Source organism: Mustela erminea, chromosome 20, assembly GCF_009829155.1.
Source record: "Mustela erminea isolate mMusErm1 chromosome 20, mMusErm1.Pri, whole genome shotgun sequence".
NCBI classification, from domain to species: Eukaryota; Metazoa; Chordata; class Mammalia; order Carnivora; family Mustelidae; genus Mustela; species Mustela erminea.
Window position 1 is genome coordinate 11908275 of NC_045633.1, and position 20987 is coordinate 11929261.

At 46.3% G+C, this 20987-nt stretch overlaps 2 protein-coding genes across 13 annotated transcripts in view; one reads left to right on the forward strand and one right to left on the reverse strand.

Moving 5' to 3' along the window:
* Nucleotides 1-9542, reverse strand: part of NDE1 (nudE neurodevelopment protein 1) — a 33477-nt gene extending 23935 nt beyond the window's left edge. The window contains exons 1-3 of one of the 3 annotated variants that reach the window (XM_032328680.1): nt 9435-9541; nt 1843-1966; nt 276-429 (exon numbers count right to left, since the gene is read on the reverse strand). In XM_032328680.1, coding sequence (XP_032184571.1) covers nt 276-429; nt 1843-1925 — 237 coding nt within the window. In that variant the 5' untranslated portion in view covers nt 1926-1966; nt 9435-9541. Of the gene's footprint in view, nt 1-275; nt 430-1842; nt 1967-8274; nt 8397-9434 lie in introns of those variants that run through there. The other 2 variants (XM_032328681.1, XM_032328682.1) reach the window with 2 other exon arrangements.
* A 4485-nt stretch (nt 9543-14027) lies between these two features.
* MARF1 (meiosis regulator and mRNA stability factor 1) overlaps nt 14028-20987 on the forward strand; it is a 39973-nt gene continuing 33013 nt past the window's right edge. For 6 of the 10 annotated variants that reach the window (XM_032326934.1, XM_032326936.1, XM_032326939.1 and 3 more), the window contains exons 1-3: nt 14028-14168; nt 17785-17986; nt 20151-20840. In XM_032326934.1, coding sequence (XP_032182825.1) covers nt 17843-17986; nt 20151-20840 — 834 coding nt within the window. In that variant the 5' untranslated portion in view covers nt 14028-14168; nt 17785-17842. The other 4 variants (XM_032326935.1, XM_032326943.1, XM_032326940.1 and 1 more) reach the window with 4 other exon arrangements.

Below are 20987 nucleotides of genomic sequence, written 5' to 3' on the forward strand. Positions count from 1 at the left end.
CAGCAAATCCAGGGACACTCCATACTCTGGCTTTCACCTGCCTGCAGGGGGTGTGGTAGACAGCCAAGGATGACCGTGGGGACTTGGGTGTGACTTGCTTGTCACAGAGCTCCTCCCAGTAGAGGCAGAAAAGATTCCCGGCACCACTTCCACCCAGCAAGCCTGGAGGGAGTGGGGAGCGCACCTGGTGCTGGCCGTTGCCCCTTGCACGGCTGGCCTCACTTTCCCAGGCACACACGCCACGCTGGAATCAGCCCTGGTCTGTGCCCCCTCACCTTGATGGTCTCCAGCTCCATGCGGAGACGGTTATTTTCTGACAGGAGGTCCCTGTTCCTGGTTTCGATCTGCTGCAGCTGCGTCTCCAGTTCGGCTTCATATTCCCGGCTGCCCTCCTGGAATTCTCGGAGCTCCTCCTGCGTGTTCTCTGCCCTGCAGGAGTGCCAGACGCGTTAGGTGATCATGTACCGAGCACCTCCCCGGGCTGTCGAGGGTGAGGTATGGATTCGCTGGTTTTTCAGCCCCTTTCCAGGCAGAAACTAGCCTTCCCTTTATTTTACAGGTAAGACTTGTCTCGGGGCACCTGGGTGGCTCAGTGCGTTAAAGCCTCTGCCTTCGGCTCAGGTCATGATCTCAGGGTCCTGGGATCAAGCCCCACATCGGGCTCTCTGCTCAGCAGGGAGCCTGCTTCCCTCTCTCTCTCTGCCTGCCTCTCTGCCTACTTGTGATCTCTGTCTGTCAAATAAATAAATAAAATCTTAAAAAAAAAAAAAAAAAGACTTGTCTCAAGGTCTTCTGAGGTGAGTCAGCAGCAGAGCTCGTGCCTGAACCCAGGGCTGCCTATCTCCAAAGCCATTTCTTTACCAATTCACTCTCCGCTCATTCTTTCAATATATTTTGTTTTTGAACTCGACATGGGGTAAATATACTTGGAACTGCGTACCCTCCGCAGATATACTTGCAAGCAAGAATTGGGCCTCATATAAATGTGTGCTTACCCCACCACTACAGTGTACCCTGGCCAACTCCGGACACCCGGTTCCGGCCCCTCAGTCCTCAAAAGTCAAGCAACATTTTTTTTCTTTTTTTTAAATACTAAACCTGGGGCACCTGCGTGGCTCAGTGGGTAAAGCCTCTGCCTTCAGCTCAGGGTCCTGGGATGGAGTCCTGCATTAGGCTCTCTGCTCAGCGGGAAGCCTGCTTCCTCCCTCTCTCTGCCTGCCTCTCTGCCTACTTGTGATCTCTCTGTCAAATAAATAAATAAAATCTTAAAAAAAAAAAGTACTAAACCTGAGTTATCTTTAAGTCCAATTATGAATAAGGAAATGAAAGGTACTGGAATAAGACCTCCACACGGAGAGTGTAAGAGTCCATGAGAAATAAAAAGAAACAGTGCTGTGCGCGCGCGCGCGCACACACACACACACACACATTCTCTACTCCCAGATAGGGACACCGAATCGCTGGTTTCACAATTAAATCTGCAACAACCCATACGGTCAGGCACAGGGACCGACCAGATAGGGCATCCGTAATGGATGAAACCCTGCCAGGAAGTAGGATGGGCAGGAACACACCAGTTTCTTAGGACCAGAGGCTTTGGCGCTCACATTCTAGCCCGGCTGCTCACAGGCTGGTGTGACCTCCTTGGGCAAGTTACTGGCCTTCCCTGAGGCTCAGTTCCTCATTTGCAAAATGGGGCGATAATGGTTTCCTCACGAGGCAGTTTTGAGATTTAATGGACGGAACATGGGTCAAGTCCTTCGGAGGGCTTGACGCCCCCAAATGAATGGTGGCTGCCACCACGATGGGAAGAAAAAGCAGGGTGGACTTTGGAAGACTGACCTTTGCTTGTAGGTCATAGCCATATCTTTCCAGTAGTTTGCCTCTTCCTCCCCAGAGCTGAAAGTCTTTCCTGACTCCTCCATGGTGAAAACAGCAGGAGCTCACTCTTCCTGTGGCATGGTGTCTAGGAGAGAAAGCTTTAACATTATTACCCATGTCTGGTAAAAGAGCTCCTCTTCAATGAGGGGGAGGGCACCTTCCTGAATTTTATGTTGCATTAAATGATAAAATGTTGCCAAAAACTGGAACCAAGCCCAGCCAAAATGCAGCCCACCCTCAAGTTCATGAATACATAAAGCTACCCAGATGTTATTCATTTGGGGAAGGGGGGGCAAGGGGAAAAAAAAAAAAGGAGGGGAAGACCTCTCCTGGGGTTATGGTTTAGACAACTGGTGCCACGACCATCCCCACCACCAGGAGAATGGGAAGTCTTTGGGGCAAGAGGATAATGAGCCCAGTTTGGGATATTTCTAATTTGACATGCCAGTGACACACGAAGAAGCAACAAGAGAGCTAAAACTCAGGGGTGAATTCTGGGCTGATACAAATATAGGAGTCAGGAGCCTGTAGCAGGTTCTTCCCTCTTTCTCGTGATGGAACTGTTGGAAAATCTAGTAAGGACTATTTATGGAACTCTGAGGAATGCCAATGTTTGACTGGTAGGCCAAGAAAGAAACAGTCATCTAAGGAGACAGGAGAGAAATGAAGAGACAAGAATCAGACCATGAGCTGTCCTGGGAGTAGATAGATGGTGTCAAGGGAAAAAGAAGCACCGGTCCACAGTAGTCATGATATAACACAGAAACTAAGATAAGGACTGGAAAATACCCAGGAGACTCAGCGAAATGTCGGTCACTGGTGATGTGAGCAAGAGTAGTTTCAACACAGTGGAGTGGGGAGGAGGAATAAATTGGGCGGAGGAGCTTTGAGGAGGTGAAGAAGAGGAAGTAGAGGAAATTTTGGAGAGCTGGGTGTGAAAAGCAGACAAACAGGACAGTAGCTAGAGCGTAGGGGGTGGGATTTGGCTCTGAGGACTTGGAGAGATCCAGAGCAGAGGCTGGGGAACGGATCTCTAGGAACAGAGGGCAGTTTACAGACTCCCCACTGACAGAGCCTCTCCGAATAACAGCTTATTCTCTGAATTTAAGGCTCTGAGCTTGTCAAAAGTTCATCAGGAACCCAAATGAGATATCTCCAAGGTCCCTTCCTTCCCTCAAGGGAGCTCACAATCTGGTGTCCTTAGGAACAAAAGAATGAAAGCAACCCCTCACTTTGCAAGGCATTAACAAGCTGTATATTTGTTTTGTTTTTTTGAGGGCGGGGGGACACAGAGGGAGAGAATCCTAAGCTGACTCCAGCTCAGAGCACAGGGCTTGATCTCAGGACCGTGAATCACAACCTGAGCCTAAATCAAAAGTTGGACGCTGAACTGACTGAGCCACCCAGGCGCCCCATAACAAGCCATATTTTTTACTACAAACATGATTCATTCAGCTAAATATGTTAGTGTGGACATGGACACAATCACCAACTTCTGGATACCTGGTTAAAAAAAAAAAATCAAACAATTATATTTAAGCACAGCCCTTTTTGATAATTGGATGTGCTAGTACCTATACTCAATCTCTCCTTCCGGATTTCTCTCCCTTGTCTCATTCAGAGAGAACATGCCATGTGCCCCACCCAACCCCTTCTGGGGAACAGAGTTTCTCTGAAAGCTGGATGGGCACACAGAAGCTGGAAAGAGTAGAAAGCTGTTCATTTGTCAATGCTTTTCCAGTCCAGCATTTCTTCTTCCATATTTCTGTCGCACCACTCCAATCTCGGGGAAACCAACCCGCCATTCATTCCATGTGATTCAGATCTACTGACAACCAGCATCTAGGAGGAGGCCCATTACAGAAGGGATGGCTCAGAGGTGGGCTGAACCCAAGCTGAGCCAGTAACAGGACGGGTCTAATTCAAACTAGGCCAGTGACTGGTTCAGGGGTGACCCTACCCAGAGCTGAGCAAACTGGTGTCCGGGCCTAGGGCTTTTGCAGAGTCATCAAGAGAGACACTCCGAAAGTGTTAATGAACCTTATTGTGTTAATGGTTTCATAATATATGCATTTATCAAACCGTCATGTTAGATACCTTAAACTTACACAACGTTCTATATCAATTATATTTCCATAAAGCTAGGAGAAAAAAAGAAAGAAAAACTCTTCCCACTAGGGTAGATGGTAGGAAGCTTGGAGCTGCCAGTGATCATCTTTCCATCACAAGGGAGAGTCTGCCAGAGAATGAAGCCAAAACAGAGGAAAGCAGGGCCAAGAGGTGGAGACAGTGGGTCCTGATGGTATCATTTGAACACCTGAACCCAGTCATACCTGATTTAAGGTTATGAGAGATAACCAATTCCCTTTCTTGACTACACCAGTTAGGGTTGGATGGCTGCCATGAAGGGTCCTAATTAAGGTAAGCAGTGAAAAATGTTGTTTGCTGAAAGTAAAAAGAACAGAGTACCTAGAGTGAACAGCAAATAACATTTGCTGACCTAAGGGGAAATTTAGGTTCAGTACTCCCTGCTCAAGTCTTAAGCTCTAATGAGCCCAGAACTCATCTGATATGAAGTCACCAAACTAGCCCCTGTAAGTGTCAAGAACCCATGCAACGGAGTACCGTGCGGCCAATACCTTACAGAGGACGGTCTCAACTGCATGGCACGGGAGTCCATGTAATAGGGTAAAAAACTGAGGGACTAGGGAAAATGAATGTGGACTGGCTTTTCCTGACATTTGGGAAAATATCATATCCAATATTCAACGTAATTAGTTCCTGTCTAAACATCCCCCAACGCTACCCCCTTCATTAGTTTATGTTTAAGCCAGATGGCCCTCTTTTTGTTCCTTGAGCACACCCAGCTTGTTCTCACCTCAGGACCTTTGCACTTGCTGTTCTCTGCCTAGAATGCTTCTCCCTCAGATCTCTGCCCAGGTACCCTTCTTGTCATTCAGATCTCAGCTGGAATATCGTCCCTACAGAGACCTTATTTGAATAATCCACCAAATATCCCCTCTAGCCCTTCACTACTACATTAACCTCTGCTTGGTCTTATTTCATCATTTTGAGTTTTGTTTTTATCTTCCCCCACCGGAATGTCAATTGTTGAGCACAGGGGCCTTCTCCTTCTTGCTTTTTTATCCCAATGTCTAGAACCTGTGCCTGGCGTATAACAGGAACTCAATAAATGCTTGTGGAATGAATGAGCAAAAGGGAAGCTAGAGATAGACCACTAGCAGGTAGGAGATGTGAGGTTAAAGGAAGGCAAGAAGCCAGAAACCTCTGAAGACTAGTTTATAGTTGACATCTGTAAATCCCTAAGAGGTTTGTCAGAATAGGGAAAACTCGACATTCCCTCAGCACCAGAGTGTCATCTCATTAGTGGGAAAGGGCAGGAGAGGATACCATGTTGGAAACAGCCCCCTGCCCAGGTGTACGTGGTAAGGAACATCTGATAGTATCCTTGGGGTTTCATAACTGCACTCTCGTGACAGATGAGTTTTAGGAAAAAAGCTTCCTAAATAAAACACAGCCAGTGAGGACTAAAACTTAATCCTCAGGAAAGGAATGAATTTGAGATGTTTTAGGAGGCACTTCCATTATGCCAGAGGCTCTAATTACAACCGCGCTGATGGGAAGGTTCTGGTTTGGGATCGGGTGGGGTGGTGGCAAGAAGCTAAGCAGAGACCTGAGCTCCTGCCACAGCCTGCACCGTCTGTAGCTGCTTCAATTAAAGGGCAAAAACACCAGGCCTCGCATTTCAGCCCGAAACCCCCCTGCATTTTAACAACACTCCTTAGGAAAAATTTACCATAGACTAAGAAGTAACAGCTGAACTTCATTTTGTTCTCAAACAAGTCTTTTTTTTTTTTTTAAGGTTTCATTTATTTGATAGGGAGAGAGATCACAAGTAGGCAGGGAGGCAGGCAGAGAGAGAGGAGGAAGCAGGCTCCCCGCTGAGCAGAGAGCCCAATGTGGGGCTCGATCCCAGGACCCCGGGATCATGACCTGAGTGGAAGGCAGAGGCTTTAACCCACTGAGCCACCCAGGCACCCCTCAAACAACAGTCTTTAAAACGTACGCTTTTTCCTTTGCCATTTGAAAATGTCTCACAGTTCCAATGTGCATTATTCTTTGCCACAGAAAGCGGGTAATACGGCTTGGAAAAACTCCTTCTCCCTACTGAATTGAACCACCGCATGCGGGGTGTTTAGTAACTTCAATTTTAACACCTATAAGCCATTTGATTATTAAGAGTAAGCGAGCCATCGCTTGGGTTCTTAGAAGCAAAAGCCGGAGCAGAAACTGCACGCCTTGGCCATCCTCCAGAGGTGCAAGTGGACAGCAGAGGCAAATCAGACCCAAGTGCAAGTTGGGGGGTAGGGTGGGCGGGGGTGACTGGAGGGTCTTTGAATTCAAGTTCCTGGTCTCCTTGGGGTTGCCAAGAGACTCTTCAGAGGTCAGATGCCCTCTGGTCCAGTCCTTTCAAACACACTGTGACAGGCACGGGTCTCGGTATATACAACTCTGTACCCACTATCTTCAAAATAAGCGCTGTATGCCTTTATTTCATTTGTGCTACAAAGGTTATAAGCATTCTGCTTCTGTGCTTGTGTTCTCAATACACCATCAGGCCATCGTGCCCCAGGGGCTCTGTGGACAAACCTAATGGGCACCTCAAAAGTATGTGCCACAGCAGGCAAGAAAGAACAAGCTGGGAGCAAAAAGTTCAAAAAGTATGTCTTCTCTGTTTTGCATAACTTAGATCTTCCACCCCACCTTTGATTTCAAAACCCTAGAGAAAACAAAGCATTCTCCCTTGGCTTTCCTAGGAGTGAAGAAAGCCAGCACAGCTGGTCAGGAGGCCGCAGACACGTATAAACTATCAAGAATTAACTCACCACCCTTTTCCACGCCAACCTCAGTCCTTCCCAATCAAAACAAAGGGAGGAGCTGAAGGGAAAGGGAGGGGACTGAAAGATGGGGGGGCGGGGCGGGCAAGTGTCTGCACGTGCTTCAACAGCTCCTAGGTTATGACGCAGGCTCCACATTTTGCAGAAGTGGCATCACAGGGGCAAAACCAGTCAAGAGTCAGCAAGTCTGGCTTCTGTCTCTGTGCTTCCAAAGGCTATAATGATCTTCTTCCAAATATACTTAGATAGGCATGCAAGGACATAGACTCAAGGCTGTATGCCATCATTCACTGATGTGGAAAACTGGAGAAAACAACTGTCAACAGAGGGCTGATTTGGAAAATTACGCAGTTGTTAAGAAGTAAATGAACTAATATGGAAGAAAGTTCATGATACGTTAGGAAAGAGTGCCAATTTTGTTTATAAAGGTATCTCTTGGGTGCCTGGGTGGCTCAGTCAGTTAAGCATCTGCCCTGGGCTCAGGTCATGATCCCACGATACTGGGATGCAGGGAGTCTGCTTCTCCCTCTTCCCTTCCCCCAACTAGTTCTCTCACTCTCTCTCTCGCTCTCTCAAATAAGTAAAAATCTTTAAAAATAAATAAAAATAAAGGCATCTCGCTCTCTCTACATGCATGAATCTAAAAGGGTCGGGAAGCATGTACCAAATGGGGTAAAGCAGACACTGAGATAAGAACCTGTACGGGGAACACTACTATATCCATTGATTTTTACAGTAAGCATATGCTGCCTTTGAAAATTTAAAAAGCTTAAACTCAGATCAAAATATAGAATGAAAAGAAAATAGGAGGGCTATTGTTCCAAGATAATTTTATTCTACTGAATCAAGATGCCAGGAAAAGGGGTGCCTGGGTGGCTCTGTTGGATGGGCGTCTGCCTTTGGCTCAGGTCATGATTCTTGGGTCCTGGATGGAGCCCTGCATTGGCACCCTGCTCTAGAGGTAGGGGGGCTGCTTCTCCCTCTCCCTCTGCCTGCCACTCCCCTTGCTTGTGCTGTGTCAAATAAATAAAATCTTTAAAAAAATAAAAAAACAAAGATGCCAGGGAAAGATGTTTTCCTTCTGTGATTCCCTCTCCTCTGTCCCTTCTTGAACATTTCCAAATACCTACTAAGTGCTAAAGCACTACTGGGAGAGGCAGACAGAAAGCACCTAGATCAGTACCAGGTGCAGAAAGTCTGAGCTGCTGACACCAACGTTCTGTACGCAGGCCAACTCACTTTAGGAAATTAGCTGGTTAAGGAAAGGGAGTGTAATCTCTCTGGGCTCACACGTTCTAAGGCAAAAGAACACACTTTGGAAACAAAAATAACATCTAAACAGAGTAAGCCAAGTTAAGAAACTATTATCCAAAATGAGAGGATAGATAAAATATGCCAATGGGACACCCCTGAGATTTCCGGGATCTAATCCCACACAAAGGACACAATAAGGGGAAAGAGTTAAGTTTCAAACCTGGTTAAAGACCAGTGTGGCGGTGGGGTCACGTAAGTGGCTCTGGGAGTCAGTCACTGGGATCCAATTGCTCTTCAAAGCACCCTATCTGGGTCCTAAAATGCCATCCTAGCCAAGAATACAGAAACAAAACCAGCATAGAAAATGACAAATCTCTGCCCAGTGCACCCTGTAAAGGCCGTTTCTTTAGAAAGGAAGTTAAAAAGGACCTGGAGGCTAAAAGTAGAAAGAGGCACAACCTGGTACAAAGCCTGGACAAAGAAATCAGGGGAGCTCAGACCCTCAGGAGGCAGAGAACCTGAGATGACTGGAGAAGATAAGGCAGCTCCCCAAAAAGCGGTGTCAAGGTGATAGCGGGATTTCCCACGACCTCGGGGAGGCAAGGAAGCCCCACCCCTGCATTCAAACTGTAGAATAAGCATTTTCATCCTTTATCCAATCCTTCCCCAAAGTGCTGTCACGGGAAATCTGAAACTTCCTGCCGCAGAGATCTGAGAAAAGCAGAGGGAAAGAGACAGTTCCAAACACGATCCCGAAGGCAGAGAGATGCCAAGCTGCGGGGCGGGGGGGGGGGGGGGGGGGGGTTGGAAAGAGGCCTGAACTAGAGGGTGTAGTGGGCGGCGGGACCGGGGTGGGGGTGGCGGGGCCATACGAGGAATGAGGGAGGGTCTGGGGCAGCAGGAGGGAAAGGGGGTGGCAGGGGCTGAGAAGAGACCATGAGAGTGAGGAGGGCAGCTTGGAGTGGGGGTGGGCGGGCTGGAGGGCAGAGGAGCCAGGCGGCGGGGGCTGGAGACGAGGAGGGCACGAAGGACCGAGGAAGTCATGGAGGGAGCGGAGGGCAGCTGGTCGGAGACCAGCCAGCGCTGGAAGAGAAAGTTGGCAAAGGCGAGGAGCTGGGCGCGAGGACCCAAGAGTGGGAAGGCACAAAGTTAGGAAAGGAGCCTGCAGAGAGCGGGATTTTTGAGCCCCGCGCCCGGGACCCGCGGAGGACAGGCGGCGGGGAAGGGACGCGCGAGCGAGGGGCGCGGCAGGGTCCCTGCAAGGCGGCTCCCGCCGGTCCCGAGGGCGTGGCGGGCGCCAGGGCGGGCAAAAGAGTGTCCCGGTGGTGGCGGCGGTCCCGGGACGGTCCCCGCTCCGGGCCACCGCCGCTCAGCACTTACCCCGGCTCGGTCCGCGAGGACGGGCGGCAGCAGCGGCGGACGGCACTGCCGGGCCTCAGACCACCGCCCCCACCCCCGCGCCCGCGGCGGGCGCCGACTATTGGCTGCGGCGCCACGGGACCGCGTCCGCCTGGGCCAATCAGCGCCTAGCAGCGCCGTTTGGAAACTTTTTTCCCAGGGCCCGGGCGCCGCGTGGCCAGGCGGCGGCACGGGGCCGGCCCAGGCCTGGGAGGCTCCCCGCGGCTGGGCAGGGACCTGGACCGCCTTGGAGTGTGCAGGCGGTTCTCTGGGTATCCGGGGACGGGCTTGGACGCGAGGGCCACGCTGGTCAAGAAAATACTACTCCGGTCAAGAAAATACGACACCGTTTGCATTTTCCCCACATCAAGGGAAAGACAAAGCTCCAGGTCTGCTTAGGCTAAGCAATCAATGTTCCATGTTCTTTGCACCCAAAATAAAAATTTCGACATCATTATCTTTTTTCAAAGGCAGCGAACTTCGTGTGTCAGGGTCTGGTTTCGAGCCTGGCTTTGAATTCTAGCTGTACTCCTACTAGCCAGTTGATCTTGGGCGAGTGACTTAAACTCTCTGTGACTTAGTTTCCTCATCTATAAAATGGGAGGCCCGTGAAGGATTCTACCTTGAGGTTATGCAGAGACAAACTTGGAGTCTGTAAAACATTTAGGACAGTGCCTAGTAAAGTTAAATACAATCTGTGCAATTCTGGAGTGATTGTGATTTGTTCATTGGTTATGTGTCAGACACAAGGCCAACTTCTTGACATTATATATATATATATATATATATAAAGAAAATTTTATATATATATATAAAATTTTCTTTTTTTTCTTTTTAAGATTTTATTTATTTATTTGATAGAGATCACAAGTAGGCAGAGAGACAGAGAGAGAGGGGGAAGCAGGCTCCCAGCTAAGCAGAGAGCCCCATGTGGGGCTCAATCCCAGGATCCTGGGATCATGACCTGAGCTGAAAGCAGAGGCTTTAACCCACTGAGCCACCCAGGCGCCCCTGAAAGGGTTTTCTTATTCTCACACAATCCCAACTGTTCACCAACAAATATTTGTTGAGCACTCAAGCTTATAACACAACAAATGTCAGACAACATGCCAGTCCGCAAAAGTCTTATGCTACTAAGAAAGCAAGACACTAAATCAGCAAACAGAAAGAAAGAGTAAAATAATTTCAGATGCTTGTAAGTAATAATTTCGGAATAAACAGGGTCATTTGAGAGAAAAGGGCCAGGAGGTTCCCTTCAGATGATCAGGGAAGGCTGCTAGATGGAAATGACAATGGAGCTGAGATCCAGATGATGAGAACCACAGAAAAGCAATTTTATTGTCCTCAATAAAGAGAGGAAACAAAGGTGTAAGAAATTAAATGTGTTGCCCAAGGAGTCCCAATTAGTAATAACAAACCAGGCTTCAAACCTGGGTCTGTTTGATGCCTACACCCTCATTCTCTAGCATTACTCCAGAGGCAAAGAGATTTTTAGCTATTCTGAGGCCTATGGCCATACTCTTAGAATCCTTCCTGCCTCCATGCCGTGGTTAAGAATGACCTTTCTCTAATTTGACTTTAAGTCCTTGCTAGTTCTTGAAGAGATGCAAAAGGTAACCTCACTATCTGTTCAATAGGGTTAAGTACCAAAATGTCTTTCAGGAAACTTCCATCCTGCTCACAAACACTAAATATATCATACACACTGTCCTCTCAAAACTTTTCCTCTGATGCTTTCTTTCATCTTCAGAATTTTTTTTTACTCTCACCGCTCCGTGAGGTTTCTGGGCAGGGAGTAACCATGCCAGTTTACAGATAAACTGAAGAACGAATCCATGAGTTACCAGTTCTGCCTGAATGACATTAATCAAGTCACTTAAACGAGCTCGTTTACAATTTCCTTCATTTTCCATGAAAACAACAGGGAGGACACTGAAATGATTATCATGAAAGTTCTCAGGAATAATTTAAGGAAATGGCTTTTATTGCGTAAAACCTTTACAAGAAAAGAAAATTTTGGAGCATGTTAAAACTTTTTCCTCCCTTTATTCAGTGTTTTCCTTGTAGCTTTTAGATATGAATTAGCAGAGAGCTCAGTTTCTCTTGCTTACGTCCCTCCATTGTAATTTATTATTTCAAAGCACTAAACTGGACACAGGCAGAAGAGAAGTTGCTGTGGGAGAAACTCCTTTAGTGACAGCTAGGTAATTTAGAAGGTGAACTGAATGTAAAATGGTCACTTAAACAGCACAAAAATAAAACTTCATCCTAGTTTCATAAATGTGAAGATTATAATTTAGACAGGGAAAAACTGAAAGTTACTCCTACTCTCTGATAAAAGAGTTTGCCCATTAAATAAATAGGAATAAGATGAACAGAGACTGTATTTAAGAAAATATCTCTTAAGAAAAATGTGAAAGCACTCTTTCAGAAGTACCAAATTGCATTTCACTTCATAATTGCTTCCAAGGGCTGGGGTAGTCTGCCTAAGCAGACTACTGGTTTTCTACAGAAAACACTAAAAACTGCATTCCATTAAAAATTGTCTGTAATTCAGGCTTTTCATTAACTTTCCATTTAGTAGAATTGATTTGACTTTATTTACAGCGTTTAACCTGTTGAGATCAGGCACAGCTCTGGACTTGGAAAAAATGCCAAGCAAAGTCAAACAAAATGTGTCTGATCTGGATTATTTTGTGACCAAAAAACCTTTTTAAAAAGGCAATAAAAAAATTCACAATTACTTTGTTTCCTTTTTTATTTTTTATGTTACTTCGGTCTGTGGTCCTGCAATACTCAACGAGAATAAAAAGAAAAACTCCTTTGAAGAGAAGCATATTCGTTTGGTACTTTGGGAAAGAAAGGAAAACAACAACAACAACAACAACAACAACCAAGACTAGACACAGGGTTGTTTTTCATCTGTTCTAGTTCCCACTTGGAAAATAATACCCACACACAGACACAATGAAGATTTACTCAGCAGTAATAAATACCTAAGCAGACAGATGATGTGTGTGTTTCATCTGCCTTCTGGAAAATGAAAAGCAAGCACAAAGGGCACTTTAGCTACATGTTTGATCTTGCCCTCTGCAACAGGAGTCTACAGGGATGTCTACAGGGATGTGTCAGTTCCCCTGAAATTTCCCCCCACTTCCTGCAAATTGCCTAATGAAATTGCCTCACCCTGCAGACTTCAGGCAGGGACAAAACAAAAGAAGACAAAACTCTTTTGACCATTTCTACTCATTCGTCTGCAAAATTAATCTGTTTCTCGGCAAATTTCAGGAGTGAACTTTTAGGTCGCATTCAGCTAGCACATCCTAAATATGTCTCGATTTAGGTAAGTTTCATTTTTCTCATTGGCAACAGGAAATAGCGAGCAGTTGGCAGTTTCAGAAACGATCTGATCTTCGTGCTGAGCTTTTAAAAACAACAACAACAATAATTACTTCAGGACGCCTGAGCAGCTCAGTCCTTAAGCGTCTGCCTAAAGCTCAGGTCCTGATTCCAGGGTGCAGGGGGGGGCTCCCTGCTCAGCAGGAAGCCTTCTTCTTCTTCTCCCACTCCCCCTGCTATGTTCCCTCTCCTGCTGTCTCTGTCAAATAAATACAGGAAATTTTTTTTAAAAAAATTATTTCAGCTAAAAGATGGTAAAGTATCAACCCTGCCCCCACCCAGGAAAAAAACCCCAAAACCCTCAAAGCCCCCCAAACCCCCATCATCCATTCACCTAACAACACAAGCAGTCACAGGTTTCACAGGGTTTTCCCCCACCCAGTCCCTGGTAACTTTGCATGCACAAACAACAGGCTCTGGACCAGGGCTTTTAAGAATGACGTTTTCTAACTGAAATCACGAGCATCCCCTGATAGGAGGTGACCGTTGCCCAGCCGAGTCTGACTGAGCACACACTTCATTTGGTGCCCGCTGGGTCCCCACCTCGAGACAAACCCCGCCGGCAGGAAGGACCTCGCGGGAAGACCCGCCGGCGGTTATTTTTCTCTCCACTCGCCACTAGGTTGCACTAGATTAAAGATGCTGTGGAAATTATGCGTCATTTAATTAAAAAAAAATAAATAAATAGAGCCATCACGTGACGCGAGGGAGCGGGAGAGAGGGAAGCGCGCGCACGAACGACAGCGCCAAAACAATCGGGTTTTTCATCCAAATCCCGTTTAAAATCGCCTTCCCTTAAAAGACCGAAAGAGCTGAGTTGTATCAAATCCCGGTTGGCAGGTTTTTTCCCCCCCGGCTCCCCCTCACAAGCCCTCTCATTCTTCGCTTATCAGGTTCTTTTCCACGCCACCACGATAAGCCAGGGGGAAGGCCTCCTTAAACTCGGGGTTTTCGCCAAAAAACCCGGGATCTCCCCCAGGGAAGGTCCCTATTTAGGGGTTTATCGGGAGGGGACTGAGCCTGACGAGGCTGCAGGGCCGCGAGGCCCCGCCCCCCCCGGGGTTCCCAGCACGCCCCGCGCGGGGAGGACGCGGCGGCCCCGGCTGGGTGGAGGAAGGGGCGGAGCGAGGGGTGGGGGGGAGAAGAGAAGGGCGTCGGTTTTGCGACAGGGGCGGTGCGGTGCGGAAGCGGAAGTGGAGGGTGCGCTTGGCGGCGGCGGCGGGAGCTGCGGAGTCGGGAATCAAAACAAAGGGCCTGGGGGGGCGGGGGGAAGGCGGCGGGGCCGGAATGTGAGCGGAGGTGGAGCCGGCGGCCGAGGTGAGTTGGCTGGCAGCTCTGGGGACTAGTTCCAGACGGGCTCACTGCTCTGGGGCACCAGCTGGAAGCGGGACAGCCCCCCCCATTCCCTGCCCTTTGCTGGCGGGCGTGGGGGAGATTGGCTACTCCGAGGGGGAAGATTGAGATTCACCTATCAGGCCCCCACCCTAGTTTCGGGTTGTCTCCCTTTCAGGCCCGTTAGCGACTGTCACTGCTGCACCGCTGCTGCCCTTTTTTGGGGTGTTTGGCTTCCCGTCCGCAGCTGTCCCCGTGCACCTTGGGGGGCTTCCAGCTGTGGAGAGCAACCTTTCCTGAGGAGTGTGCACACTTAGAAGGTTAAGAGAGGAAGAAAGGGGCGGTGTTTTTCAACCTGCTTGAGCGTTTTTGCATTCTTTCCTGTAGTTCAGCGCTCCCTAGGGTGTAGTCTCGGGGCTTGACAGATAGTGTTGAGTTGCCTTAGGGCATGAGCCACTCCCACTAACAATTGTAACGCTACACTGTGATACACAGTTTCGTTTCCCAAGCACCTTTCTGGTATTTCCCAGAGCTTTCTGATTACATTTGTATCTTTTGGACTTTCCCACTTCTCTGAGCGCTAAGTATGCTGTTTTTGCATACAGGGAAATCAAAACCTAAACGGTGTTCCGAGATATTTATTGAACTCTTCATTCGTTCAGCAGTTGTTGATATGCACCAGGCACTGGTAGGTGCAGGAAACACAGCAGTGAATGAGAAGACATGATGACGCTGTCATGGAGTTATATTCAAGTAGGAGAGATATATAATAAAGCAAATAAACAATTTTAGATAGAAGGGCGATGAAAAAAAAAAGTAATAGGACTGGGTGGTATGGGGTTCCAAGACTAACTTGGGTAGAGAAGTCCACTTCTAGATTTTAGACTTTGATTGCCTCATTAAACCCCAACAACAGCCCTATGAGGATGCTACAGTTATTATCAGGCCCATTTTACACATAGGATCTGAGGTTCAGAGAGGTTGTGAACTCTACAACGCGACACATACAGGAAGCAAAACTGGGGATTAATACACAGACTGACATCAGAGTCTGTGCTCTCAAGCACTCTCTGACTTGTTCCTACTAAACATAGGTCTTGGAGTCCCCCAACAAGCTCCTCCCCAGACCACAGAAATCTGTGATATTCACAGTACACAAATTAATAGAAACCTTGCTTAGGCTACCTAAGGTACTTAGTGGCATGGCATTCCCAGGAATGCTTGGGAAGTTTTCTGGGTTTGGGCCACTAACAAGCTAGTACGTTTGTACTTTCTGTTGATTGTGTTGAGCAATACTGAAGGCATCTTGGTGTGGTGGAAAGAGGACAAGCCTGATTCTGCTCCCTTTCTAATTATCTGATCTTGGCAAGTTATAAAACTTAATTAAACTTTTGTTTACTCCTCTGTAAAATCTGTGGCTTATTTCTCCCTTGACTCTCTCACAGATTTACTGTGGGGGGAAAATTAGGTAAATGAATCTTACTGTCTGGTTATTGTCATCATTGTATTTCTTGGGCCAAACACAGGCCTGTTAATATAGTATATAGTAAATAAATAATTACTGATTGAGGAAATAATGTTACATAAAAAGGCTTTGTAATTGGTATTGTGCATTACCTACTAGCTCACTGTCAGGACTGGCCTTGAGATTTGAGAGAGCATGTGGAAGTTGTGTACTGTGAATATCACAGATTTCTGTGGTCTGGGGAGGAGCTTGTTGGGGGACTCCAAGACCTATGTTTAGTAGGAATAACAACAATCATAATTTGTTGTCATTGTGGCAGTTAACTCCATCTCTGCTTCCACAGTAACTCCTAACTGTACATAGTAGGTGAAGAGTTGATGTAAACATTCCTTAATTTAACAAGTAATTACTTAGTATATGCTATGTTAGAAGCCCTGTGCTTGGCATAAGCTCTACATTGGGAAGACAAAAACAGATAGTGGGCTCCTTTTTCTCATTTTCCCCCCTCAGCCATGTTGTGGAGGGGGAGAAATTAGCCACACTCTGCAGAGGAAGAAACTGAAACTTAATGAAGTTGTTGTAACTTCCACATAAGGGCCAAATAGTCAGTATTTTAGGCTTTGTGGGACATGCAGTTTCTGTTGCAGATACTGGACTAGGTAGCTGTAGTGTGTAAATAACCACAGACCATATTAAACAAATGTCTCTATTTACAGACACCAAAAGTTGAATTTCATATAATTTAGTGTCACAAAATATTATTTTGATTCCCTCCCCAAAATTAAAAGTATACAATGCCTTCTTAGTTTGAGGTCATTTAAATCTTAGTTTGAGGTCATTTAAATACAAGCAGTGGGCTGGTTTGGGCTGGCAGGATATAGTTTGCCTGCTCCTGCTTTATGTGATCAGTTCAATATCTTAGATAGAGTACTCCTCTCTCCCTTCACCGTACTGTGTAGATGTTACAATCTCTTGAGAAGAGCCTCTTGGAGAGAGAGAGAGCTAAAAGAAATGGTTTTCTTTATGTCTGGGTGAAATTTCTGATGCATGGATAACCTTAAAATGGCCACCGTAGATAAGAATAGGTGGTGGTTCTATATGATGGCGAGGACTTGGAAATGAGGTTCAGTTGTCCTTACCGTTGGCAGGCTGCCTCCATGCCCACTGGCTGTTATCGATTTGATCTGCTTTTATTGTACTGTTTAAGACTTGTAAGAATGTGTTCGCACTAGAGTAGATACAGCACAGCTGTGACTTGAGATTTCTTGGTTAGCTTCTTGGTGGTATATCAGATTGCACTTTTGTAATACGTACATGAAGAAATTGGTTTGCTTGTTCTGTCGCAGAATCAAATTCACAGAGTCTACAGAGTTCACTTAATTTGGACCTTCCACAGTCATATCAACAACATAGCGGGATAGGTTGCTATTAAGTCAATTTCAGAATCTTTTGTAATTGACAATGAAGACACATAATTTTTTTTTTCCCTAAAATTACATGCTCTTTGTTAACTTTTTCACCCTCACCCGTAGGGTCTTCAGGGAAAAATGGTCACAAAGAATTAAGAAAAACTAGAAAAGGCCTGCTCGGGGCTGGAGGAGGTTGGCAGTTGGCTGCACTGATCTCTTGTTGGGAGCCATTGTACCATATAGTTGTACCATAAGTACAGTTGTAGTCTCACTTTAAAAAAAAAAAAATTTATTTGAGAGAGAGTGGGAACGCACACACAAGTTAGAGGGAGAGAGAAAAGCAAGCTCCCCACTGAATAGGGAGCCCAACTCAGGGCTCTAGATCCCAGGACCCAAAAATTGTGACCTGAAGGCAGACACTTAACTGACTGAGCCACCCAGGTGCCCCTGCAGTCTCACTTTTTTTTTTTTAATAAAGATTTTATTTATTCATTTGAGAGAGAGAGAGAGAGCACAAGCAAGGGGAGAGGCAGAGAGAGAGGGAGAAGCAGACTCCCTGCTGATCTGGGAGCTCAATATGGGACTCGATCCCAGGACCTGGGATCATGACCTGAGCCAAAGGCAGACACTTAATCATCTGAGCCACCCAGGAGCCCCAAGTCTCACATTTTGATAGTGAAACTTGTACTTAGGCAAATAAATAACACTGAGACCTCATTCTTAACAGGGTGGAAGAATGAAAGAAAAGAAAGATGAAAGAATGTTGAACCACTTTGTATGGCTGTATGATGGAAGGAAGCGGAACTGAGGACTCCTGCAGTAGAACACCTGGATGGCTGCAACAAAATAATGATGCTAAGCCATGGCTTTGGAAATTCTCTAATTGCTTTTCTCGTCCTGAGCAGACATTGCCACTTAGTCCCCAAACGGTAACTATGCGCAAGACTGAGGACGTAGCAAATTCCTTATGCAAATAGACGTGTGGTCCATTTGGTCTGGGGTTTTCTCTCTCCCTGGAGTCTGTGCTGAGTTTCACCTTATATCATGCTTATTCCTGCTCATAGCACATGATTATAATTCCTGACTCAAGGAGAGCGTAAGTTTTTTTTTTTTAACTCTTGTACTCCTAGTGTAAGGAACTGTAGGTGCTTTAAATATTTAACATTTGGGGAAGATTTGTTTCTTATGGAAGTCACAGAATGCAAAGGTAAAATCCAAATTGTAGAGTCAAATCAGAGGAAAGTATAAAATAGATTTTATTTCATTCTAGCCTTCTGAGATTTGAGTCTTAAAATCAAGGGAAGATTGATGGGACCTTATTGGCAGTCTTTTTCTATTCCAGATTTCTCTTGAATATTTAAATGTGTCTGTAACTTCCTTTGCCTTTTCATAGTGATTGTGACTTTTTCTGATTTCATTCCATGCACCGTATTAGCACATTTCACTGCTATGTCTTTTTTTTCTTTTTTGATACTGCATTTGGGTTTTACATGAGTCTTTACTAAGAATCTACAAAAGGGTATTAGTGACTATTTAAAAACTCAGCTAAATTCCCTGTCTTCTCTAGGTTTTCATTATATAGTTATTTCTTTTGCATGGTGTCAGTAATTGAGGTCATTTACATTAGGGACACTTGGCAACAGGATTGGCAGCGCAGACAGGGCTTCCTGGAATGGAGGATCTGACCCTTACAGAGTCACACAGTACTGGTTTGCACTCAACTTTACAGATCCAGAAACCCGATTTTATTCGTGGCACCCAGAATTGAGTAGATTCAGGGGAACCAACTCATAATAACCCTGACCATAAGAGCCAGATCCTCCCCCCCACCTTTTTGAGAGCCAGATCTCTATAAATCAGAATGCCAGTAGTTTCTAGCCTAAACTGTAATTACCAAGAGGGCAGAGCACACTGCTTGTTGGCAGTCAGTCAGTTGCTGTCTCCTCCCTTTTAGGAAATGTCGAGTGAAAAATCCAGATTTCTCCCAAATGAGTGTACTCTCCCAGATGAGTGTAGAACCACAGCCAAAGGAGTGAAATCATAGCAGTCAGATGGCCCTTTCTGTGCTCTGAAGGAAGAGCATGTCTCTCTCACAATATCAGGACATCCTCTTTCTCTTAATAGTTCCTGCAGTCGGCCAATCGGGGCTATTGATTAGTTAGATCCCCTTTCAGTAGCCAGGTACTCTGCTGAGTGCTTTATGTACCTCTCATTTTATCCTTCTAACAACTATAGGTAGTCCATCCTGTCGTCCCCAACTGAAGGCTGACAAAACTGGAATGTAGAGAGGTTATATAACCTACCTAAGTTCCTAAAACAGTGAGTATCACATTCAAAGCCAGGTCTCTGACACAGGAGCCATGCTGTAACCTTGTAAATATACTGGCCTGTATCTACGTTAGAGGCATATGACAAACGGTATCTCTGGAATCTTATTTCTAAATAGTTTTCTAACTACTCTGATTCTTGTCCCTGGCTGCAAAGTAATTGTTGACATTATGGCTTTAGATTATGGTATCCTAGAGTTTGCTTAATGTCAACAGCACCTGTAAAACTTCTCCATGGATGGGCCACTGGGGCAGATGGCTGATCTCATCCTTAATATCTGGAATCATCTGGAGGACTTTCCGAAACCCTTTATGGTCTGGCTGCAAGAACTATTAAGTCTTTTCCTCAGAGTTCTTGGCTTGTAAGCCGCCTTTATTGAATGCTGTTTGTGACTGTGTTATTTTCATACCACCTGTTTTGTCTTTAGAAGACCCTGTGAGGCAAGGGGAAGTTATCAAAGGGAAGTCCCTGAGGCACAGATGGTTAACCTGCCTTGCTGAACATGTAAGCAGAACCCTCCCCCAGTCTCCTGAAATTGAGGAAGGACACGGTCTTGATTTTAGCTGTCTATTTCGGTGTTCACCTCCTGCAGGCCTCTCTGAAGAATACCCCTGGTTTCAGCTGCCATTCCATATCGCTTGGTTATGGTTGAGTTATGTAAACAGGATTGAACGCTATTTCCATTTTTGGATTGCAGTAGGATGTGAGTAACCAAAAGTCACTGGCCTCATAACATTGACTGGCATTCTGATCTTCTCTTCCCAGAAAGATTACATGGAGAACAAGAAAGTTGCTGTGGAATTAAAGGATGTGCCATCTCCCCTTCATGCTGGCTCTAAGCTTTTTCCAGCAGTCCCACTTCCAGATATCCATTCTCTTCAGCAACCTAAAATACAGCTTTCACCTGTCCCCAAAGTAAGCTGCTGTGCTCATTGCCCTAATGAACCCTCCACGTCGCCAATGCATTTTGGTGGTGGCGGTGGTGGCGGTAGTGGAGGTACTGGTAGCTTGATTCACCCCGGCGCACTGTTAGACTCGCAGAGCACCAGGACCATCACGTGTCAGGTAGGGTCAGGGTTCGCTTTCCAGTCTGCGTCTTCACTCCAGAATGCCTCAGCTAGGAACAGTGTGGCCGGCATTGCAAGTGACTTTCCCAGCATGTGTCTAGAAAGTAATCTGTCTTCCTGCAAACACCTGCCCTGTTGCGGGAAGCTTCATTTCCAATCATGTCACGGTAACGTGCACAAGCTGCATCAGTTCCCGGCTCTCCAGGGCTGCACCTCTGCTGGCTACTTCCCCTGTTCCGATTTCACAAGCGGGGCTCCAGGGCATTTGGAAGAGCACATTTCACAGTCGGAGCTTACGCCTCACTTGTGCACCAATTCTTTGCACCTAAATGTGGTACCTCCGGTTTGTTTAAAGGGCTCACTTTACTGCGAAGACTGTCTGAACAAGGTGTGTATCTTTTTATTTGTTCTCTGGGTGCAGCTGACCTTTGAGGAATGACTTTGTGAACATAGCTAGGTGTTGCTTGAGCAATCTTGGTTGAGCACAGGGATGAAGATTCTCCTGCGAGGTAGCTCTCGCCCCATCAGCGTGGCT